Source organism: Geotrypetes seraphini, chromosome 3 (assembly GCF_902459505.1).
Source record: "Geotrypetes seraphini chromosome 3, aGeoSer1.1, whole genome shotgun sequence".
Classification (NCBI taxonomy): domain Eukaryota; kingdom Metazoa; phylum Chordata; class Amphibia; order Gymnophiona; family Dermophiidae; genus Geotrypetes; species Geotrypetes seraphini.
Genome location: NC_047086.1, coordinates 195238722 through 195253112, shown reverse-complemented (window position 1 = coordinate 195253112; position 14391 = coordinate 195238722). Strand labels below are relative to the sequence as shown.

General features: G+C 46.5%; 1 protein-coding gene across 3 annotated transcripts in view; it reads left to right on the top strand.

Moving 5' to 3' along the window:
- ESPL1 (extra spindle pole bodies like 1, separase) overlaps positions 1-14391 on the top strand; it is a 370011-nt gene that overhangs the window by 55469 nt on the left and 300151 nt on the right. For all 3 annotated transcript variants that reach the window (XM_033938043.1, XM_033938045.1, XM_033938044.1), the window contains exon 9: positions 4801-4945. In XM_033938043.1, the coding sequence (XP_033793934.1) occupies positions 4801-4945 (145 nt within the window). The remainder of the gene's footprint in view (positions 1-4800; positions 4946-14391) is intronic.

Sequence of the window (14391 nt, the reverse complement as noted above, 5' to 3'; positions counted from 1 at the left end):
GAAAAAAGAACAAAACTAACAGTATATGAGCCATGAACAAAATATAAATGTCTTCAAGACATTAAAAACGGATGTTTCAGGCTATCCAGATATGCTAAGGTCGCATGGTACAAGAGAACAATATGAAACTCATTTTAAATAAATAATAAATGAAAAAATCATTAAACAGTGAAAAATAAATAGGAAACAAAACAAAACTGGAAAATCAAACAGAAAACTAGAAAAAAAAAGAAAAAATGGAAACATGTGAATATAGATAAATACAAAAGCAGAAGGAACGAAAATCAAATACTGAAAAATTAAATTAGAATTAAATTAAATGGGGACCAAAATCAAAATCAATTTCATAACTTATCATAGATCAAATTCTCTATTTAGACCTGTTATCATGTTATCATGAGAATCTCGGAGAGGGTGAGATCCAGAAGCCCTGAGTATGCGCAGCTGCTCAAGGCTCAGCAGCAGACCGGCGGCAGGCACTTATCACCGGCAGTGCAGGGGTAAGGACAGGGCCAGTCGGGGAGGGGGGGGGAAGAGGCGATAGCAGCACTGGTGGCCTTCGGTAGAGCATGGGAGTCGGGGTGCGTCCGGCAGGAGTGAGCCAGCACTTGAGTCCCAGCAGAGGGGGTAGTGGCATCCTGGGGGGGGGGTGGGTGCAGCGTCTGGGAGCGGCAAAGCCAACAGTGTCCAGTTGGGCTCGGCGGCGGCATTTGCTTAGCCAGCACCACTCGCAGTGAGAGGCAGCGAACAGCAACAGAGCAGGAGAATTGGAGGAGCCGCATGGCAGAGGCAGCGGTGGAGGCGTCTCTAATGGTAATTAAGGTTTTGGGGATGTGGAACGAATTGTTCAAGTTTACACTAACTCTTATGGGAAAAGTTGCTTTGATATTCGAGTGTTTTGATTTAAGAGCATGCTTCTAGAACGAATTATGCTTGTAAGCCAAAGTACCACTGTACTTCAATATGTATTGTTGGTCTGTGTACACATCAGGTGTAAAGGGAAGAACACAGGTCAAACGACTGGTGGTTTCCTTGGGTTGAGGATGTAGTAGATGTGTGTTCAGCCCAACAAGCGTTTTTGTAGGCTTTCTTAATAACAAAAGCAGGATAACCACATTCAAGAAATCTTTTTTCATTATTTCTGCTTGAGACTCCAAATCATTTATTGATGAACAAATTCTACAAAGTCTCAAGAACTGTCCAACAGGTATATTTCTCCTCAAATGTAAAGGATGACAATTACTATAATAAAGCAGGGCTGGCCAAGTCTGGTCCTCGAGATGTACTGGCAGGCCAGGTTTTCAGGATATCCACAATGAATATGCATGAGAGAGTTTTGCATACCAAGAAGGCAGTGCAGGCAAATCTTTCACATGCATATTCATTGTGGATATCCTGAAAACCTGGCCTGCCAGTAGATCTCGAGGACCGGACTTGGGCAGCCCTGTAATAGAGTATTTGTCGGTTGGCTTGCAAAAGACGGTACATGAAAAACCGTCCTTCGTAAAATTTACTAGCAGATCCAAAAAACACACTTGAATTTTATGAAGTGTATGTGAACCTAAGGTTGTGATCAGACATTTAATCATACAAAAAAACTTGTTAGATCTTCAACACTACATTGCCTTATCAGAAAAACATCATCTATGTATCTCTTCCAGTATGTAATGGAGAGACTTCCATGGTGAACTGTCCAGTATGTAATGTGAGACTTCCATGGTTTCACCTCTGTCAGCAATAGAAGGAAGTGAACAACATGCTCACCGAGGCATGCTGACCTTGTAGACATCTAGGGCTCTTTTTACGAAGGTGCGCTAGGGTCCTAACGCCTGCAATAGTGCACATTAAATTCCCGAGCGCGCTAGCCGCTACCACCTCCTTTTCAGCAGGTGGTAGATTTTCAGCTACAGCACGCGGTAATTTTGTGCGTGCACTAAAAACCCTAGCGCACCTTCGTAAAAGGAGCCTCTAGTTTACGAAAACTCTCTAACATTTGCTAGACAATACACTTATGTAGGCTACAATCACATGGTTAGTCACATGATTTCCCCTAACTCTACAAGTGACAAAAATGTTAGTGTGACTTTTAGCTTCTATTCAGGGAACAACTGTTATGGTTTCAGCATCTTGTTCCAGACATTAAACCAAAATATTTTTCTGTAACAGAAAAAATATGTACTCTGCGTGCTTATTCATATTATGCTTTGTCACAAGTCTCTGAAGCATGTCCATTATTTAGCTACATCTTTTTATATAAAATTAGAGGGGCATAATCAAAAAAAGCGTCTAAGTCCCCTTTTGGCCTAAGTCCCTAAACGTTCAACCCAGAAGCAGGGAAAATTTCCATAACCAAAACAAATGTCCATGTTTTGATTATGGCCTTCCTCTGCCTAAACGCCCAATTTCCACTATGTCTACAAGTACCCCTACAGCACGTCTACACTTTTTAGCCATAATGAAACAAAAACATGCCTAGGCCACAAACGTCCAACAGAAGGGCTTCTAGGCGAAGGAGGAGCCAGTCCTTCGCCTAAAAGCTGGATTCTGTAACCGGTGTCTGTCAAAAACAACACCGGTTACAGAATCCCCCCCCCCCACAACGATCCAGGCAGGAGGGTGCCCAAGCCCTCCTGCCATGTCAAACCGCGACACCCCCCCTCCCGACAACATCGGGGCAAGAGGGAGCTCAAGCCCTCTGCCCCCCCGACTCCCCGACACGATCGGGGCAAGAGGGAGCCCAAGCCCTCTTGCCCCGCCGACTCCCCAACTCCCCGACAATATCGGGCCAGGAGGGAGCCCAAGTCCTCCTGGCCCTGGTGACCCCCCCCCCCCCCGCTAGTTGTTCGGGCCAAGAGGGAGCCCAAATCCTGCTGGCCCTGGCGACCCCCCCCCCCCCCCCCCGCTAGTTGTTCGGGCCAAGAGGGAGCCCAAATCCTCCTGGCCCTGGCGCCCCCCCCCCCTGCTAGTTGTTCGGGCCAAGAGGGAGCCCAAACCCTCCTGGCCACGGTGACCCCCTACCTCCACCCCGCACTACATTATGAGCAGGAGGGATCCCAGGCCCTACTGCCCTCGACGCAAACCCCCCTCCCCCCAACGACCGCCCCCCAAAAAAACCTACGACGCCCCCCCAGCTGACCCGTGACCCCCCTGGCCGACTCCCACGACACCCCCACCCCCCTTCCCTGTATCTTTGTTTAGTTGGCCGGACAGACGGGAGCCAATCCCGCCTGTCCGGCAGGCAGCTAACGATAGAATGAGGCCGGATTGGCCCATCCGTCCCAAAGCCCCGCCTACTGGTGGGGCCTAAGGCGCCTGGGCCAATCAGAAAAGGCCCGGGAGCCTTAGGCCCCTCCTGGGGGCGTGGTCTGAGGCACATGGGCCCAACCTGATGTTGTCGGAGGGGGGCAGGTTCGGCTGGGCCAGGAGGGTTTGGACTCCCTCCTGGCCCAAACAACTAGGGGGGGGGGGTTGCCAGGGCCAGGAGGACTTGGGCTCCCTCCTGGCCCGAACAACTAGCGGGGGGAGGGGGTCGCCAGGGCCAGGAGTACTTGGGCTCCCTCCTGGCCCGATATTGTTGGGGAGTTGGCGGGGCAAGAGGGCTTGGGCTCCCTCTTGCCCCGATCGTGTCGGGGGGGTGCTGCAGTTGGTTGGGGCAAGAGGGCTTGAGCTCCCTCTTGCCCCGATGTTGTGTGTGTGGAGGGGGGAGTGATGCATCGCGGCAGTTCGGGTAGAAGAGTGATGGCATCGCGGTAGGGGAGATGAGGCATTTCTCCTGCTGCGATGGTTAAGTTGCCGGGCCGCTGAACTGATGGCGCCAGCGGCCATCAGTTCAGCAGCCCCTTTTTTGGCACTTAGACCTGGTTTTATTTCGTCTAAGTGAAAAAGGTCTAAGTGCTGACTAAACTGTATTGGTTATACCTGTTGTACGGCTAGGTGTAGGTCGGCCCACCTCCCGCCCACTGCCCGCCCTTTCCCCTCCTCTAAACACACCTCTTTTCTCTCTGTGCGTTTAGAGGCAGGGGAAAGGCCTAAGTTGGTTTTAGATACGTCTAAAAACCAGCTTTGGTTATGGGTTCTTAGACGATCAGGCTTTTTGATTGTCCAAGTAGCCATTTAGGACACTTTTTAGATGTTTTTTTTTTATTTTTTTTTATTACCCCCTTAGTGTCTTAAGGTGTTAACTAGAATTGTATCTAAAACATTTTGGTTATGGGGCCCCCCTTATATCCTGCATAGTACAATTATCACCATCAGCTTGCCTACCATCTATTTATTCATATATGGTACCTAAGCTAGACTACTATGTAGATCAGAGTATTACAGGAAGTGAAGTAAATGAATGAATCTTTATTAGAAAAGAGTAGAACATGCTGATGGGGACGGATGTATACTGTAAGAGCAAGTTTAATGAGCCCCAGATGGGATGGAGATAGATGTAGTCTGTGATACATCAGGAGTCTAAAACATGCAGTCTGTCAAAACACAAAGGACAATATAAACTCTAAACATCAGACTGAAATGAGAGAGCACAAAGTCGTCAAATTCAGATTGTACAGAATAACGCACTTGCTCTCCCACATGTAATCTACTGCACTTGCTATGTTTGTGATGCTAATTCCCTCTTAGTGTATGTGTGATTCATAATAGATAACCAAACTACTTTTGATGATTTAGGTTGGTAGTGAGCTGTGGACAAAAGGGTCAATAATCCTATACCAACTCCCCCCTCCCCCCCACAGCTTTTCAGTCTCCTATCAGTGTTTCATATGTGTCTTCTCTGATGGTTGGCTCTTTGTGCAGCTCTGCCCTGGACTCTCTGCAGGAGGCACTGCATCTTCTGGATACAATTCCAGTGTGTCCTGGGAATGCAGATCAGTTGATGGATGATAAAGCACAGACCTTGCTCTGGTTCCACATCTGTACCATAGAGTCCAAGATGCAGCAGGTAGGTGTATTTGGTTGGCACAGCAGAATAGGCAGATGTGAATCTGAAATCTGGCTCTAATATTTTCATAATTTTAGTGCAATAGGTGTGTCATTTTGGACAATAGGGTATTTTCCCCATGCTTGTAAGCTGAGCAGAAGGAATCCACTCCAAATTTTCAACTCCTTCTACTGGTGTCTCCTGCCCCTTCAGTTTTTCCTTCACACAAGCCGAAAGATGTCTTTTTGATCTGCTCTGTAAATTTATTTTTATTTTCTGTATTTTTTTGCAGTTTTAGCAGTTATTGGTGCACCAGAGCTCCCCAGTTTGTGGGGGACAACTCTGCCACTGTGGAGAATAAGCAGACTTTGGTCTGCAGCTGGCAGATTAATCTGTTGGGTGTCTGTTTGGCCAACCTGCAGAGATCTTTGTGGAGCTCTGGGTCTGTACCCCTAGTACCTTAGCTCGCCTACTGAATTGCAGGGGCTTGAGCACAGGCTATTAGGCATACAGAGAGGGCTCAGCAAGACTTCAGGGTTCCAGCTGCAATTTTCTCTTCAATCCCCTGCCGGAGCTGTGGTGTAAAGAGGCTACAAAATAAACTATCTAGGATGTTTGAAAAAACTCCCAATTGGGCAGGAAAATCAAATAAAAAAATTTGATTCAATAGGCTGAATCAAATTGAAATTTTTTCCCTGAATCAGGCAGCACTAATCTGTACTGGGACCGGTTCTATTTAACTTATTTATGTTCAAATGATTTTTATTGAGCACAAAAGTACAGAGTAATCAAAGATCACAACTGAAGAAATACAGGCTCAAATTTTTCAATGGACAGTAAAACTAGAACAACCCCACCCCCATCCTCCGTCAAGCCAAAGAAGGGGTTAAAGAAATCAAAAAAGTTAAAATAAATGCAATAAACAAACAAATGGGAAAATCAACAAGTCAATAGGCAACTCTGAGCCAAAGGAGTCGTAGTGTTCCAAAAGGGTTCCCATGTACGCTGAAATGAGCACCCCAGCAAAGATAAAAGATCCAAGACATCTCTCCGTTCCCAATGCAGAAGAGTAATCAGCCGGCATCTCCAAAGAGAAAAAAATCTGGAGCTTCAGCCTCCAGCCACTTAATCAGATTACATTTCAAAGCAACCAATACAGTTCACTTGAAGAAAGTTGTTACTCTTCAAGGGCGATAATGTAGGGAAGTTCAAATAGAAGAAGAGGAGAGCACTGAATAGTAATGTTCCAAATATGTTCCACAAAAGTAAAAACATGGTCCCAATAAACTTTGAATAGTAGGGCAAGTCCAAATCATGTGTCCCAGACCCACCTCAGGGTTGTGGCAACAGACATTCAGCTTGATGCCCAAATTAACTTATTTATAAATGATCTGGAAATGGGAACAAGTGAGGTGATTAAATTTGCCGATTACACTGTTAAAACACATGCAGATTGTGAAAAGCAGCAGGCATACCTTAAGAAATTGGAAGACTGGACGTCCAAATGGCAAGATGAAATTTAATATGGACAAATGCAAAATGAGGCACATTTGGAAGAATAACCCAAATCATAATTATCAGATGCTAGTGTCCACCTTGGGTGTCAGCGCCCAAGAAGACCTGGTGTCATTGTAGACAATGTGCTGAAACCTTCTGCCCCATGTGTGGCAGTGGCCAAAAAGAAATGAGATGCTAGAAATTGTTAAAGGGGATGGTTAAGAAGATTAAGAATGTTATAATGCCTCTGAGACCTCACCTTGTGTATTGTGTTCAATTCTGGTCACCTTAGCAAAAGATATAGCAGAATTAGAAAAGGTTCAAAGAAGAGCGATCAAGATGATAAAGTAGATGTAACTCCTATCATATAAGGAAAAACTAAAAAGGTTAGGGCCCTTCAGCTTGGAAGAGACAGCTGAGAGGAGATATGATTGAAGTCTACCTAATCCTGAGTGATGTTGAACAGGTACAAGTGAAATTTTTTTTTTAACTCCAAGAATTACAAAGACTAAGGGACACAATGAAGTCACAGGAAAATACTAAAGGCTGGTAAGCCTAACTTTGGTTATTGGAAAAATAATGGAAGTGTTGCTGAAAGAAAGGATAGTGAAATTCCTAGAATCAAATGGGTTACAGGATCCGAGGCAACATGGTTTTACTAAAGGTAAGTCGTGCCAGATGAATCTGATTGAATTTTTTGATTGGGCGACCGGAGAAATGGATCAAAGGCATATGTTAGATGTAATTTACTTAGATTTCAGCAAAGCCTTTGACACGGTTCCTCATAGAAGGCTCTTGAACAAACTTGATGGGCTGATGTTAGGACCTAAAGATTCACTAAGCCCATCTGTCCCGATCATCCTCCGATACGTGCATGCAAATGAGAGGGAACAGCATTCAAATGCAGGCAGGCAGTGATTCACTAAAAAGAGGGACACCGACTGGGCTGACCGATCAAAAATAAGGGACTGCTGAGGACCAGTTGCCCAAATCCTTTCTGACTGCCCTGCCTTCTGCCGCCCTGCTCTTTGCCTCGATCCTGCTTTTCTGCAAGCCCTGAATCTCTCCTGCCCTTCCCTGCAGTGCAAGCCCATGGTTTTAACCCACGGGTTAAAACCACGGGCTTGTAAAGAGGAGAAAAAAAAAAAGTAGTGCTCTGCTAGGCACAGAGAGTAAAAACAAAAAAAAGGTCACTCTTTAAGCATGCGCAGACCAACTACAGATGTTCTGTGCATGGGTCGGAATCGCTATAGAGCGATCTGAGCGCTCGGTTGGGGGCCTGATTCCAATCACCCTCATTTACATGAGGGTGATACATGAATCAGCCCCCCCCGGACAAGGATTGGATCCCTTATGGATCGGATCCGATCCGTGCCCTTAGTGAATCTAGTCCAAAATGGTAAACTGGATTAGAAACTGGTTGATGGATAGATGCCAGAATGTGGTGGTTAATGGAATTCGCTCAGAGGAGGGAAAGGTGAGTAGTGGAGTCCCTCGGGGATCGGTGCTGGGGCCGATCCAGTTCAATATGTTTGAGTGACATTGCTGAAGAGTTAGAAGGAAAAGTTTGCCTTTTTGCGGATGATACCAAGATTTGTAACAGAGTAGGCACCAAGGAGGGAGTGAAAAACATGAAAAAGGATCTGCAAAAGTTAGAAGAATGGTCTAATATCTGGCAACTAAAATTCAATGCAAAGAAGTGCAGAGTAATGTAATGCATTTGGGGATTAGAAATCGAAAGAAGCCATATGTGCTGGGAGGTGAGAGGCTGATATGCACGGATGGGGAGAGGGACCTTGGGGTGATGGTGTTTGAAGATCTAAAGGCAAAGAAACAGTGTTACAAGGCGGTGACTGTTGCCAGAAGGATGCTAGGCTGTATAGAGAGAGGTGTGACCAGTAGAAGAAAGGTGTTGATGCCCTTGTATAGGTCGATGGTGAGGCCCCACTTGGAGTATTGTGTTCAGTTTTGGAGACTGTATCTGGCGAAGGGCATAAAAAGACTTGAAGCGGTCCAGAGGAAGGTGACGCAAATGGTAGGAGGTTTGCACCAGAAGACATGAGGAGAGACTAGAAGCCCTGAATATGTATACCCTAGAACAGGGGTGTCCAAAAGGTCGAAATCGTGATAGATTTGTGTTGCCTTTGCGTTCTGATCTCCCTGCTTCCCCGATGCCAGGCGTGTACAAGTGCCAGGCCCACAATTCTGACATCATAGGGGAAGTTCTGGGCCAGCCAATCGCTGCCTGGCTGGCCTGGAACTTCCTATCTGACGTCAGAATTGACATGAGGGGGAAGGCTTGTGGGCCCAGCACTTGTACACACCTGGCCTAGTGTCGGGGAAACAGAGAAATCAGCAGCAGTGGCTTGGGGGGGAGAGGGAGAGAGAAAGCAAGAAGGGGGGAGAGGGAGAGAGAAAGCAAGAAGGGGGGGGAGGGAGAGAGAAAGCAAGAAGGGGGGAGAGGGAGTGAGAAAAAGACAGAAAGAGGGAGGGGGAAATTTTTGGGTTGGTTAGTTTTGCTTTATAGTGAAGAGTACCAATATGATTGTGTGTTTTTGGGGTGAGGATTTGGCTATCTGGTATATTGGTTGTATTGTTTTGTGCTGTATTTGCCATTGTGAAAATCCAATAAAACTTTTTAAAATTAAAGAAAAAGGAGAGGGGGCAGGGAGAGAGAAAAAGTTGGACTCATGGAGGGGACAGAGAGAGAGAGATGTTGGTTGGGAAATGGAATGAGGTCTAGAGGAGAGGAAGCATGCAGGAGGCAAAAAGAAATAAATATTGGATTTACAGTTAGAAGAAGGAAGTGCAACCAGAGACTCATGAAATCACCAGACAACAAAGGTAGGAAAACTGATTTTATTTTAAATTTAGTGATCAAAATGTGTCCAAATTTATCTGCTGTCTATTTTGCACTATAGCCCCCTTTTACTATACCGCAATAGCGTTTTTTAGCGCAGGGAGCCTATGAGCATCTGGAGCAGCATGGGGCATTAAGCACAGCTCCCTGTGCTAAAAACCACTATTGCAGTTTAGTAAAAGGGGAGGGGGTATATTTGTCAATTTTTGTATAGTTACTGAGGTGACATTGCATATTTTTATAATCTGCCTTGACCTCTTTGAAAGAAAACCCCGAATATAAATGATTAACATTTTCTCTGCGTACAGTGTGCTTTTGTTTTTTAAAATTTTATTGTTGGTAGATCATTTTGACTTGGTCATTTTAAAAGTAACTCGCAAGCCAATGTGTGGGCACCGCTGCCCTAGCGGAAAGGAGGGACAGGGGAGATATGGTTCAGAAATTCAAATACTTGAAAGGTATTAATGTAAAACAAAATCTATAACAGAGAAAGGAAAATGGTAAAACCAGAGGTCATAATTTGAGGTTGAGGGATGTTAGATTCAAGATTAATGTTACGAAATTCTTCTTTACAGAGAGGGTGGTGGTTGAGTGGAATGCACTCCCGATGGGGGGAGGTGGAGAAGAAAACAGTGACAAAAGTTCAAACAAGTGTGGGATGAACACAGAGGATCTCATCAGAAAATAATGTGTATACATTGAAGGAACTAAGGCCAGTACTGGGCAGGCTTGCACAGCCTGTGTCCCATATATGAACATTCAGTTGAGGACAGATTGGAGATGGTTAAGATGGGGTGGAGTGAGCTTTGGAGATTCCAGTAGATGAAACATAAGCACACTACTGGGCAGGGCTCTGGGTTTCTGGCCCAGAAATATTTAAGTAAAAGGACCATTTAAATAATTTATGGAGCATGTATGGTTACTATGTTACTTTTTTTTTTTCTAAACTTTATTCATTTTTCATCTTATAACAAGTGCACAATATTATGTCCTGTTTTAATACTGCAAGCACTTTAAAGCTAAATTATATATTAAGTTATTTACTAAAAGCACTTTAAATGACAAAGAAATAGATTTGAGTGGTAGGCAGGGGGATAAGACCAATGAGGAGGCTAGCTACACTGAAATTCTGTACTTTCAACAGATTTATTCTGTGCCATAACCAGAATATAAGACTGTATGAAGAGAATTGAAAAGTGACATTTGAAAGAGTTGAATGGAGTTTTATGTATCAAGCTCTAAACTGGTTTGGTATAGGTTCTAGATTTATACAAAAGATTAAAATATTGTATAGCTTCCCTGTTGCAAGATTAAATATTAATAATACGTTATCTGAGCGTTTTCAGTTGTGGAGGAGAGTTAGACAAGGTTGTCCTTTATCTCTGTTGCTATTTGATATTGTATTAGAACCCTTATTGTTAGCTATTCAACAAGCAAAAGGAATACAGGGTATTCCTTATTCTGATATGAAATATAAGATCTCAGCATATGCAGATGATATTCTGCATTATTTGAGAAATCCAGAGACTACCATTCCTTGTTTGTTGGAATTGATTGATACATTTGGTAAATTTTCAGGTTATAAAATTAATTGGAGTAAATCAGAGATTTTACCTTTAAATGTCTATTGTTTGAAAGGACTGTTTGATTCTTTTCCATTCTTATGGAAAGAGGATGGATTTAAATATTTAGGTATTCAAATTAAAAATACAATTGACGACACAGTGAAAGAAAATGAAAAATTTGTATTGAAGAGTTAAGAGTTATATGAGCAATGGAAGGGGAGAGTTCAAACTATTAAAATGATGATTTTGCCTGTGGTTTGTTAGCAAATGAATATGATACCAATTTTTTTTCAAGGGTCCTTTTATAAAAAGCTTTATCCCAGGACAAGCAGGCAGGTATTCTCACTAGTGGGTGACGTCATCCAACAGAGCCCCGATGCGGACATCTTACAAGCATACTTTCTTGTAGAAACTTTTAGAAGTTTCGAGTTGCCCATGCCGCGCATGCGCGAATGCCTTCCCGCCCGATGCACCGGGCGTGTCGCCTCAGTTCTTTCTCTTCCGCGGAGCTGAGAAGTCTGTCTTCGACTCTCTGCGCAAAGTTCCTTCAGTTGTGCCTTCTGTGCCCACGGTTTTGAGGTTTTTTTGGGGCTCATTATCGTTGGCTCACGTTATGTTTTCTTGTTTTTAAAAAAAAAAAAATTTCTTTTGATCGTTCAACCGGGCAGGCTGCAGCCCCACGGCTTCGATCTTGCAGCGGAGCTTTTTCGGCCTATGTCCCGGCCTGTTACCAGTTTTAAAAAGTGTGTCAAGTGCCAGCACGCGATTTCGTTGACGGACCCTCATCGACGCTGTCTTCAGTGTCTCGGGCCTCAACATCTTCGGAAATCGTGCCGCCCTTGCTCCACACTTACAGCACGTGCTTTTAAGCGTCGCTGTGTTTTGTGGGAGTCGCTGTTTAGCATGGAGGCGTCCCCGGAGCTGCCCTCGTCGCAGAGCGCCATGCCTTCAACTTCCACTTCAACATCTTTGACCTCGAGTCTGCTCAAGCCTGCCTCGTTCGTGCCGACTTCGACTCCGACGCCTGCTGCGGTGCCTTCCACTGTCTCCTCAGGTCAGGTAGCGCAGCCTCCCATTGCTCCAGTGGTGCTCAAGGTGCCCAAGGCTTCTGAGCCCAAGCCCCCTGGCGGCCGAGTTAGCGATGTCCGTGCTGGAGGTCCCATTGCTGATGCGGGTCCCTCTTTGCCGGCTTCGTTCCATGCCATGATGGAGAAGCGATTTGTTGAGCTCTTTACTAAGATTGGGTCAACACTTCTCTCTCAGATCCAGCCTGGGCACACGGAAGCCTCCTGCGAGGTCGAGCCGCCTCCGGTGCCTCCTCGGCGCGCACACTCGCTGCTGGGAGCAGAGTCTCGGCGAGTGTCTGGTCTGGCTTCGGGGCATGCCTCGTAAGGAGCAGAATCTTTGCCCATGCCACCTTTGGAACCGATACTCTCGATGCATGGCGCAGTTCTCTTGCCTGGACTGGAGACTTACTCCTCGATGCCGAGCCTCGAGCCTTGGGGAGTGCCTCTGGGGGCTTCGTCTCAGCCTCCGCTGCTTCGATTCACAGCCTCCAGTCCCATCTACTCGGTGGCTGCCTCGTCTGGGCTTCGTTCGCCTCGACACTCGGGGCCTGCTTCTCGACACAGCTCTGGTCGTCGATCGAGGCATTCTTCGAGGCATTTATCGAGGCACGCCTCGCCTCGTCATAAGCAACCTTTTCGGGAGTTTTCACCGGAGTACTCGCCTCCTCCTATGCCAGAACTCGAGGACTGCGGGGGTTCGTTCTCCCCCTGCCGGTCCTCGGCCTCGACGGACCAGGCCGCCTCATCTTCTTCGAGCCCATCTCGAGGCCCGGCCCTGGCGGACCAGTTGTCCTTCTCATCCTTCCTGAGGCAGTGGATCTGGACATCACCCTGGATTCAGATTCCAAGTTTTCTAAGGAATATTTGGAGACGATGCATCTTCCCCCAACCTCCTGCTGAGTCTCTCCTTCTGCCTCTACATAAGCTTCTGGACCAGACTTTCATGAGATGCTTCGAGACTCCATATTCCATTCCTGCGGTCCCAGGGAAGTTGGATGCTAGGTACCGCATGGTGCACCATAAGGGCTTCGATGGGGTGCAGCTCTCTCACCAGTCCCTATTGGTTGAATCCTCCGTGAAGCGGTCTCATCCCTCCCAGGTCTATTCCTCCACTCCTGGCCGGGAGGGCAAAACCATGGACAGATTTGGCAGGCGCATCTCGATAATGGCTTCTCAAGTCCTGAATTACAGTTTTCATTCATTTTGCGACCTATTTTGAGCTTTTTCTCTCCATTCTTCAAAAGTTTCTGCCCTATCTGGACAATCGGGCTCGCTTCGAGTACTCGGAGGTACTGGCGTCGTTGTCCCAACTCCGCCTGCAGGTGATGCAATCGTCTTACGACGCTTTTGAACTCTCGGCCAGAGCTGCTGCTTGTTCGGTGGCCATGAGACGCTTGGCGTGGCTTCGGACCATTGATATGGACCCGAATCTCCAGGACAGACTAGCAAACATTCCCTGTGCAGGAGCGGACCTTTTTGACGAGTCCATTGAGGCGGCGACGGACAAGCTGTCCAAACATAAATCTTTTCAATCTATTCTCCGCCAGAAGCCCAAGCCTGCTATCTCTCGTCAGTCTCGTCCGCCTATGATTTATCAGAGGCGCTACCCGCCGAAGCAGGCCCCCACCATCCACACGCCTGTGAAGAGGCAGCACCAGTAGAAGCCCAAACAAAAGCCTCAATCTTCTGCTATCCCCAAGGCTCCCCAGCCTTTTTGACTGTCTTGTAGGGATCATAACCTCCATCGTTCTGCCCTCCCCGCTTTTTCCCATCGGAGGTTGTCTCCATCATTTTTACCATTGATGGACGACTATTACCACCAACCTCTGGGTCCTTTCCATCGTAAAAGAGGGATAATCTCTTCAGTTCCATCAAGTTCCTCAGGAACATCCTCCAAGAGAGTATCCTTCCAACTTAACCCAGACTGCCCTTCTTCTTCGGGAAGCTCAGGCTTTGCTCCGGCTTTGTGCTGTCGAGCCGGTCCCTGTGGACCAACAGAACAAGGGTTTTTACTCCCGGTACTTCCTTGTTCCGAAGAAGATGGGCGATCTGCGTCCTATTTTGGACCTCAGGGTGCTCAACAAGTTCCTGGTCAGGGAGAAGTTTCGCATGCTGACCCTGGCTTCTCTCTATCCCCTCCTCAAGCAGAACGACTGGTTATGCTCCCTGGATCTCAAGGAGGCCTACACTCATATTCCCATCCATCCGGCCTCCCGTCAATAACTCAGATTTCGGGTGGGACACCTTCATCTTCAGTACAGAGTGCTTCCTTTCGGCCTAGCTTCGTCTCTCAGAGTCTTCACCAAGTGCCTGGTTGTGGTGGCCGCAGCACTCAGGAACCATGGTCTGCAGGTGTTTCCCTACCTCGACAACTGGCTCATCAAGGATTCCACATCTCAGGGTGTCGTCCAGGCCACTCAGAGGACGATCTGGTTTCTGCATAGTCTGGGATTCGAGATCAACTTTCCCAAATCCCAT